Source organism: Euprymna scolopes, chromosome 11 (assembly GCF_053919585.1).
Source record: "Euprymna scolopes isolate OS-2025 chromosome 11, ASM5391958v1, whole genome shotgun sequence".
Lineage (NCBI taxonomy): Eukaryota > Metazoa > Mollusca > Cephalopoda > Sepiida > Sepiolidae > Euprymna > Euprymna scolopes.
Window position 1 is genome coordinate 146,250,710 of NC_136492.1, and position 21,498 is coordinate 146,272,207.

Genomic DNA, 21,498 nt, shown 5'->3' on the forward strand with positions numbered 1-21,498 from the left:
TAATGTGTGGGACAGTTTTCCGGAAGAAAAAAATGACTTGCGGAGATGTAATTTGAACAAATGTCAATAAGATACTTGCTTGAATAGTGTTGTGGTATCAATTCGCTAAAACCAGGCCCAAACTCAAACAAAACCAACCTGCCTTCTCCCTTGAGGCTTGCATTTACGAACATCCGTGGGCTTGGAACTAATTTAAATGATGTCGAAACATTTCTCCTAACAAACACCCCGGATATCTTAGCACTAAGTGAAACTAACTTATACTCCTCCATCCCTTCTAACTACTTTAACATGCCTGGCTATCTCCCACTCTGCTGTAAGGACTGACAGACATATGCACGGACTTGGAGTCTACATTCGTAACACCCTCCCCTTGACTAGAGAAACAAACCTAGAATCGGACGATCAAGCCTTTATGTGCTTTAGACTAAACATACAACATAACATTAGCTACTTTTATTTACTCTACCGCTCTCCCTCGACCCAGGACTGCACCATAATAAACAAAGTCTCTGACAGCATAGACATCACTCTCCCTCGACACTAGCGCACAAGTACATGTATTTGGTGACTTTAATGTTCACCACAAAAACTGGCTTGGATTCTCTACTTACACAGATGCAGCGGGCAGCACAACACATAGCTTCGCTATATCTCACTCCCTATCACAAATAGTTACGTTTCCAACCCGTTTCTCTGACCAGGAAGAACACGCATCGCTTCTAGATCCGTTTCTGACCACAGTTCCCGAGGATTGTATAACAAATGCTGACAGCCCACTCGGGAACGCTGATCATGCAGTGATAATGGTCGAAATAGCCCTAAACTCTAGACCCAAAACTGAAGAGCCAGTGCTCAAATCAACGAGATATTATAAAAAGGCTGACTGGGAAACCATCAGAGATCTTATCAGAGATGCCTTATGGGGAAATATTTTTTCTCTTCTTGCTGAACAGTGCGTAAATGAGACCACTGAATGGTTCAAAACAGCAATTGAAGCACATGTTCCCATGCGGAAATTTTATAGCAAGCTTTTCTGAGTAAGAATTTAATTCATATGTGTTAAGTTAGCACTTGCTAGTTGATGACTTCATTATTCATTGTTTTATTTCTTTCCATTTTAACGTTTTATTTTCTTCCTTTGCTATAACGTAACATTTATAAACAATTTATATTAATTGCTGGTGTCTTTCTTGGCAATACCCAAAGATGCCCTTAATGGCTATAATCCCCAAAATGGCCGTACCAATCTTGTTCATACTGGCAGATGTTTATAGTCGAAATCTATTTGCGTGCGTGAGAAACTAATTCATATGAATAGAAGCAAACTGATTTATAGCAGATTGGACAGCTGAAAGACAATCTTAGTATTGGAAATTTTAAAGACTCGCGGCGTAATGGATAAAGTACTAGGTAAAATTCAGTTATAAGTGAGCCTCTCTTGGAGGTTACAGGTTTAAGCATCAGTATAGGCAAAACGAAGAATACAATTACGAGAAAGTCCTATTCTCATGGGTTAAATAAACATTTCATTCGAAATTACGTGTAGATTCCAGAGTTTGGCAGAAAGATTCTTAAGTTCAAAGAAAGTTGGAAGTTGCATCGGCCAAAACGTTGTGCAGATAACATTCACCATGAGAACAGTAATCCTGAGAATGTAAACAATCAAAATGTTAGAAATTTGTCAGTGTTTATTATGATGTTTTTTCAAGGGAAGTTCTTTTTTGTTTTGTTTGGACGGTGTTTGAGCCTCGTTACGACTACACGAGATCCCCATGTATCCCTTTCTTGTATAAACTCATATGCCGTTTAAACTATAGAGGGGCATGATATAGAATGTCCACATTAATCAATATTTTAATCCTGTTGCTAATCTTTTTGGCTTTTACATAAAAATAATCATTTTAACATGAACGAACTTCCCCGCAACCTTGTCACACTAGTAATAAAAAGTAGCAGCGATTTCGAAACGATAAATCACTATGGATTATCGTGTCACGGATTCAGGATATTTGATTGGAAATGGATGTAAAGCTTTTTTTCTTCAGAAAAAAATTGGGTTTAGGACGAGAAAAATGCCCTATTCCTTTTCTACCCTATTTTATTTGCTTAAGCCTTTTTAATTGCTTATACCTAACAGTATCGTGTACCTCTACAAAGCCACCATTCACCAATGCATGGAATATTGTTGCAACACCTGCACTGGTTCATCTGCAACGATCCCGAAAAAGCGTCCCCAATCTAATAGGTCTTGAACTATCATCGAAACTTCAACCCCTACTCCATTACTGAAATATTGCACCCGTTCCTGTTTTACGACGTTAATACATCTTACTAACCCAACAAACAGCAAAATCCAACCCCTTTACTGTAGAGGTCCTTAGTTACCGGAAAACCTATTCTAATAATTTATTTTCTCGAACTTCTAAACTTTGTAATTCTTCCAGTTTCCCAAATTGTACAAACATGCAGTAGTTTAACTGAAACGCGAACAAACATCTAACCGCTCAATTCCCTACTCGTTGAGTAAGGCGACTCAGCAGATTACTCGAAACGTAGCAAGATTCACTCATCTACTACACTAATCCAACGATATATATCCCTTTCGTGGGACATAGTATTCGAAACGAACCAACAAATAAAAAAATCTAATGATGAACGATTCCAAAGCTCGTAATTTAAAAAATAACAAAGATGTAAGTAAAAAATTATCGTAAGTGAAAAGTTTTTCCTTTCCATTGTGTAAACTTAACGATGGAATGTGTAAACAATTTTATTCAATTCTTACAGAAAGTAAGAACTTGCGTTTTTCTCTTGTTTATAACCCTCCCCCCCCCAAATCTACAGCAATTAAAGTAATGTTTCCTGGTGGATACATTACTTTAATTGGTGGATACACGTTAATGAAATCGAAAAATTTCAAAATTAAAGCACTTACTGACAATTTACACCAGCAATTCCATCATCAACAAAAACAATTCCGACAACAATTAGAACAACAAAACCAATTCCGACAACAATTAGAACAACAAAACCAATTCAGACAACAATTAGAACAACAAAACCAATTCAGACAACAATTAGAACAACAAAGCCAATTCAGACAACAATTAGAACAACAAAGCCAATTCAGACAACAATTAGAACAACAAAGCCAATTCAGACAACAATTAGAACAACAAAGCCAATTCAGACAACAATTAGAACAACAAAGCCAATTCAGACAACAATTAGAACAACAAAGCCAATTCAGACAACAATTAGAACAACAAAGCCAATTCAGACAACAATTAGAACAACAAAGCCAATTCAGACAACAATTAGAACAACAAAGCCAATTCAGACAACAATTAGAACAACAAAGCCAATTCAGACAACAATTAGAACAACAAAGCCAATTCAGACACCAATTAGAACAACAAAGCCAATTCAGACACCAATTAGAACAACAAAGCCAATTCAGACACCAATTAGAACAACAAAACCAATTCAGACAACAATTAGAACAACAAAACCAATTCAGACACCAATTAGAACAACAAAACCAATTCAGACACCAATTAGAACAACAAAACCAATTCCGACAACAATTAGAACAACAAAACCAATTCCGACAACAATTAGAACAACAAAACCAATTCCGACAACAATTAGAACAACAAAACCAATTCCGACAACAATTAGAACAACAAAACCAATTCCGACAACAATTAGAACAACAAAACCAATTCCGACAACAATTAGAACAACAAAAACAATCCCGACAACAATTAGAACAACAAAAACAATCCCGACAACAATTAGAACCACAAAAACAATCCCGACAACAATTAACACAGAAAAACATCCAACAATAATTAAAACAGAAACAATTCCAACAACAATTCCGAGGACAATTGGAACAAAAAATATTCTGATAAGCATTTGAACAACAAAACAATTCAACAATTGGAAAAAAACAAAACAAAAAAAAACAAAACAATTCCGACAACAATTTAAACAGAAGTAATTCCAACAGCAAAAACAATTCCAATAATAATTTGAATAAAAATCATTCTAAGCAACAATTGTAATAAAAAATTGGAATAATAAAAATAATTCCAACAAGAAAATAACAATAGATGGTATTCCAAAAATAGTCCAAATCATTTTTGAAAGACGTATTAACAGGTTCAAAGGTGTTTTTTGGGCGAAAGAATTTCAGATTCGTCCTCAGAATTTAAATACTATTCATATATTCATTCAACGTTACCAGTTTATTTTGTAGGGTTTAAAAAATATTTACGAAAAGATGCGAACGACGAGAAAAGAAAATACTATTATTACAAAATATAACTACGTAAATGTATTTAGTTATTTTTTTTTTATTATCTTTTCACTTCAAACAAGGCACATTGCCACTTTGATGTAGGGGGCTACTATCAGGGACCTAAGTTGCAAGGGTACTATGTAGGGAGTTTAGCAGTAAGATATCTGTTCACATTACGCTTAAACTTCTGCATATCAGTACAGTTGAGAAAGTAAGAAACCGGAAGAGAATTCCAAAGTCTAGCAGTTCTGGGGAAGAAGCTATTAGAGTAAAAGGCTTTCTTACATCTAGGGATCTCTACTGTGTAGGGGTGGGACTTTGCTGCTTGTCGAGTTTGTCGGGGGTATTTTCGTCGAGAGGATACGAGGGATTGTAGTTCGTCAGAGCATCCACTATTAAAATACTTGTAAAACAGGCAAAGAGAGGCAACATTTCGTTGGTGGGACACGGGCTGAAGCTTAGATGACAGTTCAGGACCTATTAGGTTGGCGATTCTCTTTTGGACCTTGTCCAGGAGCGAGAGACTAGTAGCAGATGTACCAGCCCAAATGTGACAGCAGTACTCCATACATGGAGTAATGGTAGCTTTGTAGAGGTACAGGATACTTTCAGGCATAAGTAACTTTCTAGCACGGTAGTGGGAGCCCATCTTCTATGCAGCAGCCTTGGCAATGATCTTGATGTATCTATTCCAACGCAGGTTTCCTGTGAACATTAAGCCAAGGAGCTTGAACGAAGTGTTCTCAGGTAAAGTATCTCTAGCCATAGCTGTTGGTGGTTGGTAAGGTTTCATGTAATTATTAAAGGAAACTAGCTTTGTCATGGCAGAGCTGAACGTTATCATCCATTTTTGATCCTATTCCACTACAGACTGAAGGTCTTCCTCTAAGGTTTCTGTCATTACCTTAGATATGTGCTTATTAATTTTTCCCATGTGCTGTTTGTAAAGCGTGGTGTCGTTGGCAAATATACCCATCTCAGAGACAATGTTATCAGATAAGTCATTTATGAATATCAGAAATAATACAGGTCCAAGGATCGATCCCTGAGGTACACCCACATTTATATCAAAGCTTTTTAACGTACGCCCATCGAGGACAACTTGGATTCTTCTCTCATTTAAGAAGGATCTAATTATGCTAAGCATTCGTCCAGTATACCATAGGATTTTATTTTCATGAGAACATCATTGTGTCATACCCTGCCAAAAACCTTAAATATATCTAGGGCTACTGCCCTCCTCTCTCCTGCCTTATCCAGTGCTTGGTATAAACGTTCAGAGATTACAGTTAGAATATCTGCAGTAGAACAGGCTTGCCTAAATCCATATTGGTGGTCAGTCAGAAGTTTAGCAGCTATAAGGTGGTGGACTAGAGCTTGATTAATTAAGGACTCAAATATTTTGGCAAAAAGAGGAAGGAGGCTAATTGGGCAATAATTTAATGGATCAGTTCTTTTGCCAGAGTTTTTGTAAACTGGTACCACAGAAGCAGTTTTCTAGCAGCCAGAAAAGCAAGATTCGTTAAGGCATTTGTTAAAGAGTTTAGAGAGAACTTGGGCAACCTCAGCGGAGCATTTTTTTAATAGCACAAAAGTAATGAGATCAGGTCCACATGCTTTTGAAGTGTCTAGGATTTTTATGATATCATATTTGGGAATATCTATAAAATATATATATAAAAGCCAAGTACGTCCAAGGATGGAATACTGTTGCCATATCTGGGCAGGAGCTGCCAAAAACAGCCTATCATGCCTTGACAGAGTACAAAATAGACTTCGTGGCTTAGTGGGGGATGCCCTTTTCTCTACCCTGCAACCCCTCTCTCACAGAAGAGACGTTGCGAGCCTATCCTTGTTTTATCGTTATTTTCATGGCAGGTGCTCGTCTGAACTCCAATCCCTGGTCCCTCCTCGCCAATCTTTCACGAAAAACACCCGTCTAGCTGAATCCAATGTGAAAAATTTCCCCCACTCTATATCTGTGCCTAAATCAAAACGCGGATTCCATGAACAAAGCTTCTTTCTTAGAACTGCATGCCTGTGGAACTCTGTTCCGTCTTCCTGCTTCCCTCCGGACTACAACTTGGATGTCTTCAAGTCTAATGTTAACAAATTCCTAATGAACCGCCCCCTTAAGTAAACACTCCATCAAATCTCCACACTAACGTAATGTACTTGCAATAACCCTTATCCCTGAGTGGCTTCCGGGCCTTGATAAGTGGTGATCACTGTGTAAAAAAAAAAAAAAAAAAAAAAAAAAAGGGTGATTTTCAGTTCATCTAGTGTGATTTCTGTCCGTAGAGGAAAAGGTAGAGTTTTAGGCAAACTGATGGGCAAACATGTTAGCTTTCTCAGTTGCTGTGCAAACTACCTCATGATTGTTGGATAGTGGGGGCATTGTTGATTGCCTATTATTTACTACGCTATTGTAGAATTTCTAGAAATCATGAGTTCCTAATTTCTTCACTTCAATGCGTTTCCTGGTGGTTTCAGTATATTCACTCTTAACTGTCACTACTTCTTCATTACAATTACTTCTAACTTCTCTATACTTTTGTCTGTTTAGTACTTATGCCGGATAAATCTACGGTATGCATGTTGCCTCTAAGCAATGGCAGCTGCACATGCAGAAGTAAACCATTGAGGAGAGTGAGGTTTGTTATAGAACTTCCATGTAGGAACATGTGCTTCAATTGCCACTTTGAACTATTCAGTGGTCTCATTTGCGCACTGTTCTGCTGGAAGAGAAAAGATATTTCCCCATGGGGCGTCTCTGATATGATCTCTAATGGCATCCGAGTCAGTCTTATTGTAGTACCTTGTCGTTTTGAGCAATGGCTCTTCAGCTTGGGGTAGGGAGTTTAGAGTAATGTCTATCATTAACACAGCGTGATCAGTATCACAAAATCCTCAAGAACTGTAGTCAGAAATAGATCCAAAAGTGAGGCTTGCTGGTCCTGTCGATCTGGGATGTTTCTGTCTGTGTTAAGGAATGGGATATAGAAAAGTTATGGATGATGCTACCAGCTGTGTCAGTGTAGTTAGAGAAGCCAAGCCAATTTCTGTGGTGGGCGTTGAAATCACCAAATACATGTATTTGGGCGCTAGTGTCAAGGGAGAGTGCTACATCATGTGATACATGTCTTTAATCCTTAAATAAAGTTATTTAGGGAAACAACAGAACTTTTCTCGCAAATTATCGATAAAAAATAATCTGTTTCATACTCGATGTAAATATTTTAATATCGTAAAGCAAGAGGATGATCTTGTCAACTCAACCAGGTGTCCTATTTAATCAAAGTGATATAAACAAAAAGCAAAAAGTTCTCCTGGAAGAGATGGCATCAGCTATAAGCTCTACAAGCGATGCCTTATACTTCTAAAGCAGCTTTTCATCTTTTTGTAACAAATGTGGAAGAAAGTGGAGTGTTGATACTACTCAGAAAGAAATATATCTGCCAAAGGAGAGTTCAGACAAATATAATTTCTGAACGTTTATGGCGAAAAATTTCTTGTTGGTCGAGTAATGAACTTTGTGCAGAAGAACGGGTATATTGCTGAGTGTTCATAAAGCAGGGCTACCAGGTATGCCGAGATGTGTTGAACATGCATATTGGATTTGGAATGCTATATAACAAGCAAAGAATGGCAAGGAGAACCTGTCAATCATCTAGCTAGATTTGGCAAATGCCTATGGATCAGTGCCGCACAAATTGTTTAAACTAGTTATTGAATATTTTTGGATCCTTTAGAGGATTCAAAATTGATGAATAAAAATGACAACTTTGTAATGAGATTCAAAAGTTCACAACTAAGTGGCAACAACTGGAAGTAAGCATTGTGGGGGTATGCACAATATCGGGTTTTGTTTGTGTTAGTTATGAAAATGCTACTAAAAATCAACAGACTTGACAATATTATTCAATCGTTATGGATGTAATCTTACGTGTTTATTTCAATGTAACATATCAGATAGGAGTCAGGGAATGCAGATTTATAATGATGCAGTGGAAGGACTTCTGGGCATCGAACGATCCAAGTTATCAAAGTTCAAGCTATGGTGCCTGCAATTTGGTCTCTATCCAAGACTGCTTTGGCTACTAATGATTGATGAGATTACAGAATCTAGAGTGGAAATGATTAAAAAGAAGTATAAAGCTGGAAAAGTGAGGGCAGTCATGATGCTACGATATTCAAAAGATCACAAAATCAAAAATGGTCCACCACGTGAAAACTGGATGCAGATGGAAGATAGAAGATGCAGCGGATGAAGTAGAGACAAACTGCGTCAATCGCTTTATTGCAGATAAGTAAATATCAATATTTCAAAGTTATGACATTTTATTCTTTATAAAGGAATTTCCACTGTCCATCACTTTATTGCAGGTTTCTTAAAATGTTGTATTATGACAAAAATACAATGTCTAATCATGAAAACTTTACTTTTTATTATATTTTTCTGTTAAAGAATAATAAACAAAAGCACATCCTGGGTGCCAAGCCTGAAATAAATTATTTATCGCCAGATCCACCATTTTTTAAAAATAACTTTAAACAACCTTTTGTCCACCGAAGAAGTCAATTGTTTGATCTGAAAAGGAGTTATGGTTCTGGCGACATCAACTACTTTCCTCGACAGGGCATCCTTTGAAGTAAATTTCTCTCCTCCCTCATAAACATCTCTTTTCAATATTGACCAGAGGTGTTCAATGGAGTTAAGATCCGGAGAACACAGTGGCCAGCTCATGAGGGTTTCTCCAAAGAAGTCCATAGATTCAAGCATGCCCTAGCAGAATGGGATTTTTTTTTTACAAGGTGGCCACCACTTATCAAGGCCCAGAAGCCACTCAAGGATGAGGGTTATTGTAAGTACAGTACGTTAGTGTGGAGATTTAATACAGTGTCTACTTAAGGGGGCGGTCCATCAGGAATTTGTTTAAGTTGGACTTGAAGACATCCAGGTTGTAGTCATGTGGGAAGCAGGCAGACGGAACAGAGTTCCACAGGCGTGCAGTTCTAAGAAAGAAACTTTGTTCATGGAATCTACGTTTTGATTTAGACATAGATAAAGAGTGGGGAAAGTTTTTGACAGTGGATTTGCCATGCATAAAAATCATCTGGAAGCGACGTGACAATAGTAGGTCATCTAGCCATGGCGACAAATGTTTATCTAAAAAGACCGTGTATGCATTGCTGGTAAGTTTTACACCCTCTGGAACACAGAATGATCCAACCAACTTATCCCCAATGATTCCCACCAAAGACATGATGCCTCCACCTCCTTGTAGCGATGAACTCTGTAAGGGGTTGGAGTTTCGTTAGAGTTCCAAATTCGCCTCACCCATCCGGACCAAAAGTAGCACGGGTCTCATCTTCAAATAGGACACATTGGAAATTCATTTTCATGTAATTCTGTGCCCAAGCATTTGTTTTTCCCCATGTTGTTTGCTCAATGGAGGCCTTTGAATAATTTTTATGTTCTTTGCCATCTCATTCAACATATTTCATCGGGCTTGCCTGGATCTTGGAGCAATTCTAGTTCTTGCAAAAATGGAAGCACTGGTGCTGTTTGGGTTTCGGTTGACTTCCCTATGAATTTTCCGAATATCACGATGGGAAAGGTTTCTCCTGGTGCCCTTATCCTTTTTGGATCTGATGTTGGGGTTGTTCACGTATGGAGCCAAAGTTCTTGGATCCCTTTCCAGCTCCATAGCTAAATCTTTGATGAATAATCCTTCTGCAAGTCCAGCAACAATCCTTTCCTTTTCAATAACCGTTAATCCCCCCCCACTGCTTTTAGCATTTTAAAAGACATGCAATAAAGCGATGGACAGTATAAATTACTTGATAATAAATAAAATGTCATAACTTCATGAATATCATATCTACCGTGCTAGAAAACTACTTAAGCCTAACAGTATCCTATACCTCTATAAGGCCACGATTCGCCCATGTATGGAGTACTGTTGTCACATCTGGGCTGGTGCATCTGCTGCTTGTCTCTCGCTCCTGGACAGGGTTCAAAAGAGAGTCGCCAACCTGATAGGTCCTGAACTGTCATCTAGGCTTCAGCCTCTGTCCCATTGACGAGATGTTGCATCCCTCTGCCTGTTCTACAAATACTTTAATGGTGAATGCTCTGACGAACTGCAAACACTTGTACCTCCCCGACGTGACAAACCCGACAAGCTGAAAGCCTTTTACTCCAATAGTTTCTTCCCCAGAACTGCGGGTCTTTGGAACTCCCTTCCGGGATTCTGCTTTCCTAACTGCACTGATATGCAGAAGTTCAAGTGTAATGTTAACAAACATCTTTCTACTCATCTCCCTTGATAATGACCCCTCTAATTAAGTCCCTAATAGTAGCCCCCTGCTTCAAAGTTGCACTGTGCCTTGTTTGGGGTGAAAATTGAATTAAAAAAAAAGAAGAAATTTGGGGAAATATCTAACCTTGAAATAGTCAGTTGATACAATTTTCATTTTTTTGTGACGTAAAAAGTAAGGTGATCGGTAACAGATAACAGTAAGTGTGTCAATTAATGCACTAAAATGTTTTTGTCATTCTCTTGGTTCTGATGTAAAAAAAAAAAAAAAAAAAAAAAAGAAAATTACCTCCACCACTCGTTACACTGTTGTCACAAGTTCAACACCAACATTCGACACTGCTGTCTAAACTCAACTTCAAAATGCGACTCACAAGACTTGCTTCTTCAACGTCCAAATCTAACTCAAGGTAACCCTAAGCAGATTTCAGCAAATACACAAAATGTTTGCTTATATGGAATATAAAATCGCATATTTTAGATATTTTGATTAAAAGCGTAAATGAAACTTAACACAAAACGCGTATTAAAGCAGTATTTTAGATAGTTAGAATCCGCATTTTTCAACTGAGTGCTTAAAAATGCGAGATAAAATATTCAAGGCAGATCTTTGACAGAAAAGGGCGAAAGTCAGGCTCAGAAATGGATGAGGCTAAAGAACATGCCAGCAGCTGATAATATGACTTAACTCCGGACATTCTTGGGATTAGTAATTATAACGGAGACCTGTGCATACGAGTATTATGTTTTTTCTAAACAGTTCACTTCTTGTAAGTAGAAAAATACTCGAGCTGAGATCGAAAGCAAAACCTAAAAAGGCAGGGAGTTAAATACGATAACCATTACACCAGCTTGACGCGATATTTAAAAATTTTTTTCAAAAAATCTTATTCTTAACAGCAAGAAACTCATGTTTCACTGCCGCGAAAAAGTTAACAGAAATCCGATGACTCCCAAGTACGAATTTTCAATTTTGATCTATTAGCTACCCTTTTGTCGGATGAAAACTGATTAAAGTTTTCCACACATCTAAATATCCTATTTATAAAATTGAAATTTGGCATATAGGATATTCAGACATGTAGAACACTTTAATCCATTTTCATCCGGAAGAACGGTTGCTAACAGGTCAAAATTGAAAAAAGGTGGTACGTGGGAGAAATCGGATTTTTATCTTTTTGTTAGCTGTTTCAAGAATGCGCATGCGTGAATCATTTATTGGAGAGATTACTAATGTTAAGAATAAGTAGTTTGAAAACACCTTCCAGAGAAGGTGTCATGCTGGTTTAATGGTTATTGTACATGACTCGCTGTCTTTAGGTTTTAGTTTCGATCTTAGCTCGAGTATTTTTTCTTTTATTTACTTACAAGAAGTGGACGGTTTGGAAAAAAGCATAATACTCGCATGCACATGTCTCGGTTTCTGTACTAACTAAAGTATATCTATGCGTATTTTACGACTGGGCAACGCTGGACGGCCTGCTAGTACTATATATATTAATATATATGATACAAGACCGGCGTTAAATAATTTAGTGAAGGGGGGCGCAAAATGGATATGGTCAGATGAATGCTTATATGGTTTTACAAAATAAAATCTGTTTGTAGATTTACTGTTAGCGCATTTCGATCCGTATAGAAAAATCATTGTAGCAGTAAATACTGGTGGTGAGGGACTGGGTGTACAACTGCTTTATAAATTCAAGAACAGATCTACAAAACCAATCGTACATGCTTCGTACAACGTTACTGATCGCACAATGTAGTTACAGTTAAATCGAAAAAGAGTTTAGCAAGAATATGTTTTAAATAAATTCATAAGTTTCTCTACGGAAGAGAATTTATACTGCAAACAGACGATAAACTTGATAATATTTTGTTGTAAAAAAGGTATACCGACTCACAAGGCAAACATACAAAGTTCAGGTGAATTATAATTTAAAAATAGAATAACTACTCTCAAAGAAAATAGGTCATGCCGATGGATTAGTAAGATTTTTTTATTACATTTTCACCCCAAACAAGGCACATTGCCACTTTGATATAGGGGCTACTATCAGGGACATAAGCTACAGGGGTACTATGTGGGGAGTTAGGCAGCAAGATGTCGGTTCACGTTACACTTGAACTTCAGTCAGTACAGTTGGGGAAGCAGGAAAACGGAAGGGAATTTCAAAATCTAGCGGTTCTGGGGAAGAAACTACTGGAGTAAAAGGCTCTCTTACATCTAAGGATCTCAACTGTGAAGGGGTGGGATTTAGCTGCTTGTCGGGTTTGTCGGAGGTATTTACGTCGAGAGCATACAAGTGCTTGCATTTCGTCGGAGCATTCACTGTTAAAGATTGATACCTAAATATACGGAACCACTGAAAGAAGCAGTAATCGTTGCGCTTATAGGCGATAGTGGATTGTCGGGTTTGTTCTGAAGTATTATTATAAAACCAGGCGGTTAAATTAGATGTGAAATAAGTTGGGAAGAATGATAATTGCATAAAAACTGATAAAAACAAGAAAAATACAATTAAAAAAAAAATAATAATAGCGGGGCATATCAATTATCAATGCAAATTTTGAATCGCCATTACAATAAGTTAATATTGTTTAACTTGTATCCCACTGACCTGTAGAATGCTTGAATAATGGACAAGTAAAATGCGAGCGTTTAGCGAAAAATTCTTTTTTCAAATCTAATCATGACAGACCAACGGTGGACAATACTAACCGCTCAGATTTGCCTCGATGTATCTAATAACAGGAACAATAACAGCAACGATAACAAAATAAAACAGCAACGATAATAACAATATAAAACTATAATTGTAATGAAATGGACTGCTATTTTCAAATAAAAATGATTTGAAATTGAATCCTTGCTGATCCAATTTCACAGCAAAAATCACATTAAAATGATGAATTTTGTTTTCTTCAACTTCATATGATCCGAAGGAAATCCGAGAGAAAATATGATTTATAATCAAAATGACAAATTATCTGCACATTTATCTCTACAATGTTACGGTAACTCAAGAGACAAACAATACACGAAAACAACAAAGAAAGAAAACAAAAGTTGTATCTCTTTGCGATCACTACTCCTTGAATAATCTAAACAATCGCAACTGTTGTTGGTTGGTTGTTTTATGGCATATCAACCCTTTTCAGATTATTTAATGCCGAATCCAGTGATTCGGAAGAATTTTTTTTAAATAGAATATATATAATATGAATGAATAGAAACCGATTTGAATATATATATATATATATATATATTTTCAAATCGGTTTCTATTCAACCCATTGTTGGGACCCTAACAGGTACTACCACTGTGGGTCAGAGTGGACCTGGGAGCAATGGCAATTAATGGTGGCTCCACAATCTTCAAAGCCCGCAAACTGGGGCCTCACCATTGGATATAGTTTAAGGTCATATTCAGGACCAACTGTTTTTGGAGTTGGAAAAGGAAACTAGATTTTGACGCAAAAAAGTGCAATTTTTGTTAATCGTCAGAGGGCAGGTATTAATTCTCCCATTAAATACTGGTTTCATATATATACTTTTATCGAATATTAAACAAAACGTAATGAGATAATTAGATATTTCATAAAGAAAGTCTGATTTGCTCAATTTAGTTCGTGCGATGTCCCGCGATAGGGATGTATATTCGTTTAAAGTAGCTGAGTGGGCTTTGCTACTTTTTCGGAATTTTTCTTAATTGAAGAAAAACTTGTTTAAACGTTCCTCGTTAACTTTGAACAATGGGAAGAAAGAAAAATACTCTAAGGTCCTTTGTTAGCTTTATCAGAGGTTGATTTAAATCCTTCATCGTTAGACATTTTTTCAACTTGCGAGTTAATTTCGAATTCTATGCCGCCACTTATATGCCCCGCGAAATATATATATATAGCGTTCGAATAAGAGAGATACTTTGTCTCAGTTTTTTTGTATTCATAGTCATAACTTTATGCTAATTCTTTGGAACAAATAATAAACCAATTTTTAAGAAAACCAGTAGAATATCGAATTAAGCGAAAAACGGAAGTTGGCGAAAATAAATCCTCCAGATTAAGAATGTGGAGTACAAACAGAGGGATCTAATAAGATGTTTATATTAATTATTTGGGATACTGAAAATATTTAAGGGAAGCGATAAATTTATGAAGGAAGAGGGTGATACAAAGAAGGACGAGGAGACGGTGATACAGTAACGTGCATGTGTGGACAGGACGTGTGAGCGCGTGTATACGCGAGTATACGAGAAATAGGAAGAGAGGCTTACAAGATACCATTGGTCAGCAAAGTAGGGATCGTTAAACTTCATAAACTCGTGGTCACTGATTACTTGTTTGGTCTGGAATTGCGGCACCAGACGTCGGTAGAGCGAATTATCAGTAATTGCAAAACTGTGTAATTCCTGTTGCTTGTCGTGTATAACGGGCGGTGAGTTCCTTTTGGAACGGAACAGATGTTCTTGTTGAAATACGCGGCTCACCTGAAACCAGAACAAAGAAAATACAGTTAAGCAACGTAATCTTTAAGAAATATCTGTCTGAAATAGAGGCATATGTATGTGACTGGTTTCAAATTTTTAGTTGTGGTATATCTTTGATATTTGAGTAATATTTCCTGCGGATGGCTAGCTTGCTGCCTATGGATTGTGTTGCGTATATATAATTACTTGCATGAATAATTTATTTAAAATTAACGTAAAATACTGCCACGTGCACCTATCTAAATGAATTTCATTCTCTATTTGCCGGGAGAAATGGAAGCTCACTATGTCATCATGTGATGAAATAGTGCTTTGTATATGCATATGGATTTGGAAAAACACGTAAAATAAATTGTAGAAGGAAAAGTGCACCTAACGTAACAGAATGGATTTTTTGGGAAAGCTCCGGTTGCCCCCCCCCCAGGGGTGCGTTTCGGGTTAAAATGGCTAAAATTGACACTTTTGTGCCTATTAAAAAAGTGATACCTTCGATCTTTATAAAAACTTTCTGAAAAGTTGTAACTAACTGGTTCCTATATAATGTTTGTCTGTACTTCGCGAAAACTCTTGAATGTAACCCATGGGGGGGCAAATGGGCTCAGTCATTTCTTTTTTGCATGGTGCAGAACTCAAATTTACATATGCTAAGGCCTAAAACTGCACCGTTTGTTCATTTTCACCAGGATCTGACGGCCCCTGGGGACTTTTGGTACTAAATGGGGGGGGGGAAATGCTGAACTTAGTCATTTTTTATGCCTCGTTCACTGTGCACTCACGGGGGGGGCATGCATGCTTCATTTGTTAATCCTAAAATCACTAAAAAAAAAGCTTAAGGTCACGTTTGGTGACTTGTAAGAGCTTATATTTTATTGAATCCATTGCAGAGGATTTCAAACGAGAATTGAAAAGGTTCGTTTGTGATTTCAATAAATAGTTAACATTAAATGAAATATAATTCCATGTAATTAAAAGTCACGCTCGTCTTGGAAAAATAGACAGATGTCAATTCGTTTCATAACCTTATATTTTTAGAGCAATAAAAATATCTATATGGCAGGCGGTAAAAACACCCTGAAGATAAGACTATATTATAAAAGAGGGGTGGCAATATAATTCTATTTTTTTTTTTTACAAAATAATCTTTTCAAATTTACCTTTCATTTTTTAAAAATATTTTTTAAGTTTTCATAATGAGTAAATTTTAGACTTAGTAAATATTCCAACCTTAATTTCTAATTAAAACCTTTACATCCCTCAGTTAAAACGAAATATCTTTAAACATGTACACTTTCTATTTTGGATGAAACACGAAATGTATGGGATAAAGTGTTCACGTATAAAAAACACTTATTTTGAAATACAAAGTGCGAAGTAGCAGCGGTAGTGAATATGGGGATCTTGTCCAATCGATACGCGATACAAAATAACAAATTTTCTTCCTCTATGTTTCTATCTCTCAAAAAAAAAAAAAAAAAATCGCGTGCGTACAATTCGGTCTAGCCGATTTGGCAGCAATGAAATGTTCGGAAAACAAGAACCTTCAGACTTTGCATGGTGCTGAACTCAAATTTAAATATGTTGAGACCTTGGAGACTTTGGGGGATAAAAGGGGGGGGGAGCAACATAACACCTGACGAAGCACAAATACCGTTCAACGAATACACAAAAGTTGATAAACGAGAGCGCGCGCACACATGCACCTATTCCGATTTACGCACATGTAAACGCACAAGGTGACATGCATCCCTCTGCCTGTTCTACAAGTATTTTAATGGTGAATGCTCTGAAGAACTTGTGCCCCCACGACGTAGACACCCTCGACAAACCCGACAGACTGCAAAATCCCACCCTCACACAGTAGAGATCTCTAGATGTAAAAGATCTTTCTACTCCAGTAGTTTCTTCCCCAGAACCGCTAGACTCTGGAATTCCATTCCAGGTTCCTGCTTCCCCAACTGTACTGACATGCAGAAGTTCAAGTGCAACGTGAACCGACATCTTGCTGCTCAAATCCCAACAGTGCCCCAGTAGTTGCTGCCCCTGATAGTAGCCCCCTACACCAAAGTGGCAATGTGCCTTGTTTGGGGTGAAAATGGAAAAAAAAGAAGTTTACACAATTTCCCCTTGCAGACAAAATAACCCTCTTTTACCAGAAATTTATTTGGACGGCATTCGTGTGTTATTGTTTAAAAAGTTTTGAACAAAATTCATATTATATTAATAGTCTAGCATTTTTTCTTTTTACTTGGAGTCACCACTTATCAAGGTCCGAAGGCCACTCGAGCATACGGGTTAATGAATGTAAGATGGCAGTGTAGTGATCGTTAATGGTGGGAATTGGGTAGAATTTGATTATTTATGGGGGCGAGTCAAGAATTTGTTTACATTGGATTTGGGAGCTATCATATTATACTAAACCTGAAAACAGGAGAACGGAATAGTGTCCCACAGGCGGGTACTTCTGGGAAATAAGCATTGTTCATGGAATCTGCGTTTAGATTTAGGCACAAATAGAGAGTGGGGAAAATCGTTTATAGTAGTTGTAGCTAGTCGAGTTATTTTTGCGAAAGTTTGGCATAGTGGAACGATAGATTGGAGTTCAGTCGAGCACTTGCCATGAAAATAACGATAGAGTAATGATAGGCTCGCAACGTCTCTTCTGTGGGAAAGAGGTTGCAGGGAAGAGAAAGCGGTATCACCTACTCGGTCATCTAATATCGTCGCAACTACGACAGATCTTTATCAATCCTGGTGACGAAGTGAGTATATTAAGGAGGTGTATTTAAACAGAATAAACAGATTTCCCAAACACATTGCTTCAGTTCGAAACATCATGGAAGAAGTCAGAACACTTCTTTCAAATGATTACTAAGTTTTGATTGGCTGCCACAAAGGGGGGTGGAGAGGCGGTGCAGTTGAATCTTACTAACAACGATCGGTTGTTTATTTACCGTTGGAATGGTAAGTCTTCAGTGACGTTTTAGATTCTACAATTCGTGACATCCAATTTAGTTTTCATAGCGCAGCAAAGCTTTCGAAGGCAATTCGCTGTTAATCCACAATCTAGGAAAATTTGACGATTTTCTGTACAATCTCTTGAAACTGTTTAGAGGCAAAATACAGACGGACATGCGACAATGAGTTTTGGAGAAACAAGTCACAAGAATCCTTACGCCATTTGTGGGGAGCTTATTGATCGAGCGAGTTATAAGCTTGCGATGCATAAATATCTACACTCAAAATTTTGCAGACTATCAAACAGCAGTGATCACCTCAGCGGGACGTGATAAGTCTTGATAGAATTCTCTTATTGCGTTAATGCAATATCTATGTATAAAATTAAGAATATGTGTGTGTGTGTGTGTGTAGGAAAAAAGACTAAAAAGTTTTACACATGTCTGAATATTCTATACACCAAATTTCAAGTCTGTAGATAAACAATTCGTTGAGTACATAGGTTGAGAGTTGCCCTCACAGGCACATTCTCATTTTATAGATAGTAAGAACAGGCATTTGTTTCTTTGCACTATAAGTCCGCATCAAGATTTTTAGAATACATTGTTTTCTTTCATCTGTAACAAATATGTTACCAAATATATTTAAAAACAAAAAAAAAAAAAAACGCATTTGCAGAAAAGAACTGTATTTTTTTTTAGATTTCTATTTTTAAATAAATTATTCGCAACGAACTTCGTAAGTTCCCAAACAAAGTTTTTTCTTCAATTATATAAAACTAGCAGGGCCCGGGAAAATTCTATCAAATGAGAAATATTTGATTAACAAAAGTTAATAAAGTTTTCATAATGCTAATATTTATCTGGATAACTAAAAAAATAAGATTGTGGACAGAAAACCAACAACACGCAAAGTTTAAAATTTCTATGAAAATAGTGTTCGTTGCATTTTAAATATACCACTAAACCAAATGAGATAAATTAATAAATACTAATAAATATACGGAAAGTAATATTGTGCTAGATAGTTCAATACAAATAAAATCAAATTGTAAGAGACAATCGTTAATTTACTGCTTCAGTCTCTTAGTAGAAAATGTTCTTTTTTGCTCCGTTTCTTTCGAATGTCTTTCATTTTACATATCATTTCACTAACTTTTTCTTCGGCAAAAACTGTACATCAAAATTATTACGAGTTCCTTTCTCAACAATGATCAAATATTGTTATGATATTAAAAAACGAGGTTCCATCAAAGGGAGGTCACTCATCTTTTGTCCAGGATTGCCAGATTGGCCTTTTTAAAGCCAAATTTTGTAAATTTGTCATTTTTAAAAAGCAGTTTGGCCTTCAAAAATTGTATTTGGCCTTTCACAAAGCGTAACGTGCGGACTAACTAAAGAAAGAACAAGCAGAATATTATGTAGATTAAGAATAAGATTTCATCTTTCACATTCTATTTTTATGTTTATACTTACATTGCATTGTCTCCACTGGGTAATAACTTATGATCAAAATTGGAATAAGGATACTAGACACAAGGTTAATTGGTATTAGATGCTGATTTTAATCTTGATAAGGAGGCATAAAAATGGCGCAACTCTTACGTTTGTGAAATTTATTTTTTCCGCCTTGAGACGACTATTCTTCTAGTTTATATATTATATGACCACTCGAAGAAAACATCTGTTATTAATCTTAGTTGTTTTTACATAATCATATGTGAAGGTTTATTCCCCAGCCTTCCCATCAACACTAAAATAAATAGAAAAAAAACAAAAAAAAACAAAACAAAAAAACAACATAACAAAAACGAAGAAATGTGTTAATATTTACGTGCCTCCTAGAAGGACAAAATTAGTTAAAAGATCCAGTTTTAATGTAAAGAGATCCATTTCCTCGACAAGAGGCGCTCGATTGGGGACAAACATTTTCCTAAATCTAGCAGGATTTCTTAGTTGAGGAATAGAAGAAATATTTCTCTCTCAACTTAGTTCGGGTAAAAACTAAGAATGTGTCTTCCCATTGTTGAATGCCTTAAGAAATGAAACATTATCGTTATCTAATATATAAAGTGTGGTTGCATGTCCGGCTAAAACTCAAATATATACCAACAAGCTATATATATATATATATATATATATATATATAAATAATGAATAAATGACAAAAGTTTACATTCAAATTTCATGATGTTGACCATCTTACAATTTATTCATTTAATTCAGTTAACATTTACAATTCTTAACAGTATCTGTTACGTAGCACAAAATCATTCACTTAATTATTATATCAATCAATGAATCTATTTTGCCCTTAACTCATAAGAAATAGCAACAATCAACCCACTAAAAGGAAATAAAATGTGTTTGAACACGATTAAAAAATCCGAAAATTGGAAGAGAAGCTGAAAATACATTATAATTTGCTTATATTACGACATTTTGTTAAAAAATGGCCTGCTAGTGTGTGTATATATATATATATATATATATATATATATATATATATATATATATATATATATATATATAAGCTGCTTCAATATCACATCAGGCAGGTTTTGGTAAGTAATGTACTGTCACATTAATCGATTTAGATTCACTAGGAAGTGAGATGGTTAAGTTGTGAAAGATATACTGACGACCTGGGTGTTTCAAGTTCAAATTTAATTCGTTCCACGAAATAACATTCACTTAGGATATTAGCAATCTCCACGTAGTCACTCCCGTAAGTGTCGATGTTTTTCTGAAATAAATTCTGAATACAGAAACCAATGTGAACAAAAGAATTTCCGAATTCATTCAATATGATGATTTAGGTTCACCAGGGATTGTAGTGTAAAAATAATTGTTTAAGTTAAGATCACACTGTAGTATCTGTTCTGATACTACACTTAAGTTAATTTGTCTTTAGTCAATATAGGGGAAACCTTTATATACTAAGGCAATTTTTATTTTTGGCAATTTCCAGAATGTCCCTTTTTGGGGAGCTGGTCGCCCCCATATTAAAAACGACCTTGTGTCACATATTTGCTTTCGTGGAGAAATAAATGAAGCAAATAAATACCAATTGTTCATCGATTAAAGAGACCAAGGAGAAATAACTCTTTGAATTGTTTCAATGTTATTCCTTTTGAACCAATTAAATTTTTTCAAATAAATAGAGAAATTAAAATATAAAAACAAACGATAACAGGACTGAGAGAGAGAAAGAGAGAGAGAGACAGAGTACACTGGGGTCCTTACTAATTTCCAACTAGGCAGATTGAAATGGTTAAGATAGACACAATTGACTTTAGGAAAGAGGAACATCAATTAGTAGAGGATGTGTTTGTCATCCACACATTCGGCCTTCACCACTCAAACATTGTGGAGGTGATGGGTAAAGAACCAGGTGGGACATAGTAATGGAGGGAAGAAAGA

General features: G+C 36.3%; 1 protein-coding gene across 1 annotated transcript in view; it reads right to left on the bottom strand.

Annotated features, from left to right (window-relative positions):
• Nucleotides 1-21,498, bottom strand: part of LOC145288101 (neuroendocrine convertase 2-like) — a 415,880-nt gene that overhangs the window by 156,873 nt on the left and 237,509 nt on the right. The window contains exon 4 of the mRNA XM_080136159.1: nucleotides 14,909-15,121. Coding sequence (XP_079992285.1) covers nucleotides 14,909-15,121 — 213 coding nt within the window. The remainder of the gene's footprint in view (nucleotides 1-14,908; nucleotides 15,122-21,498) is intronic.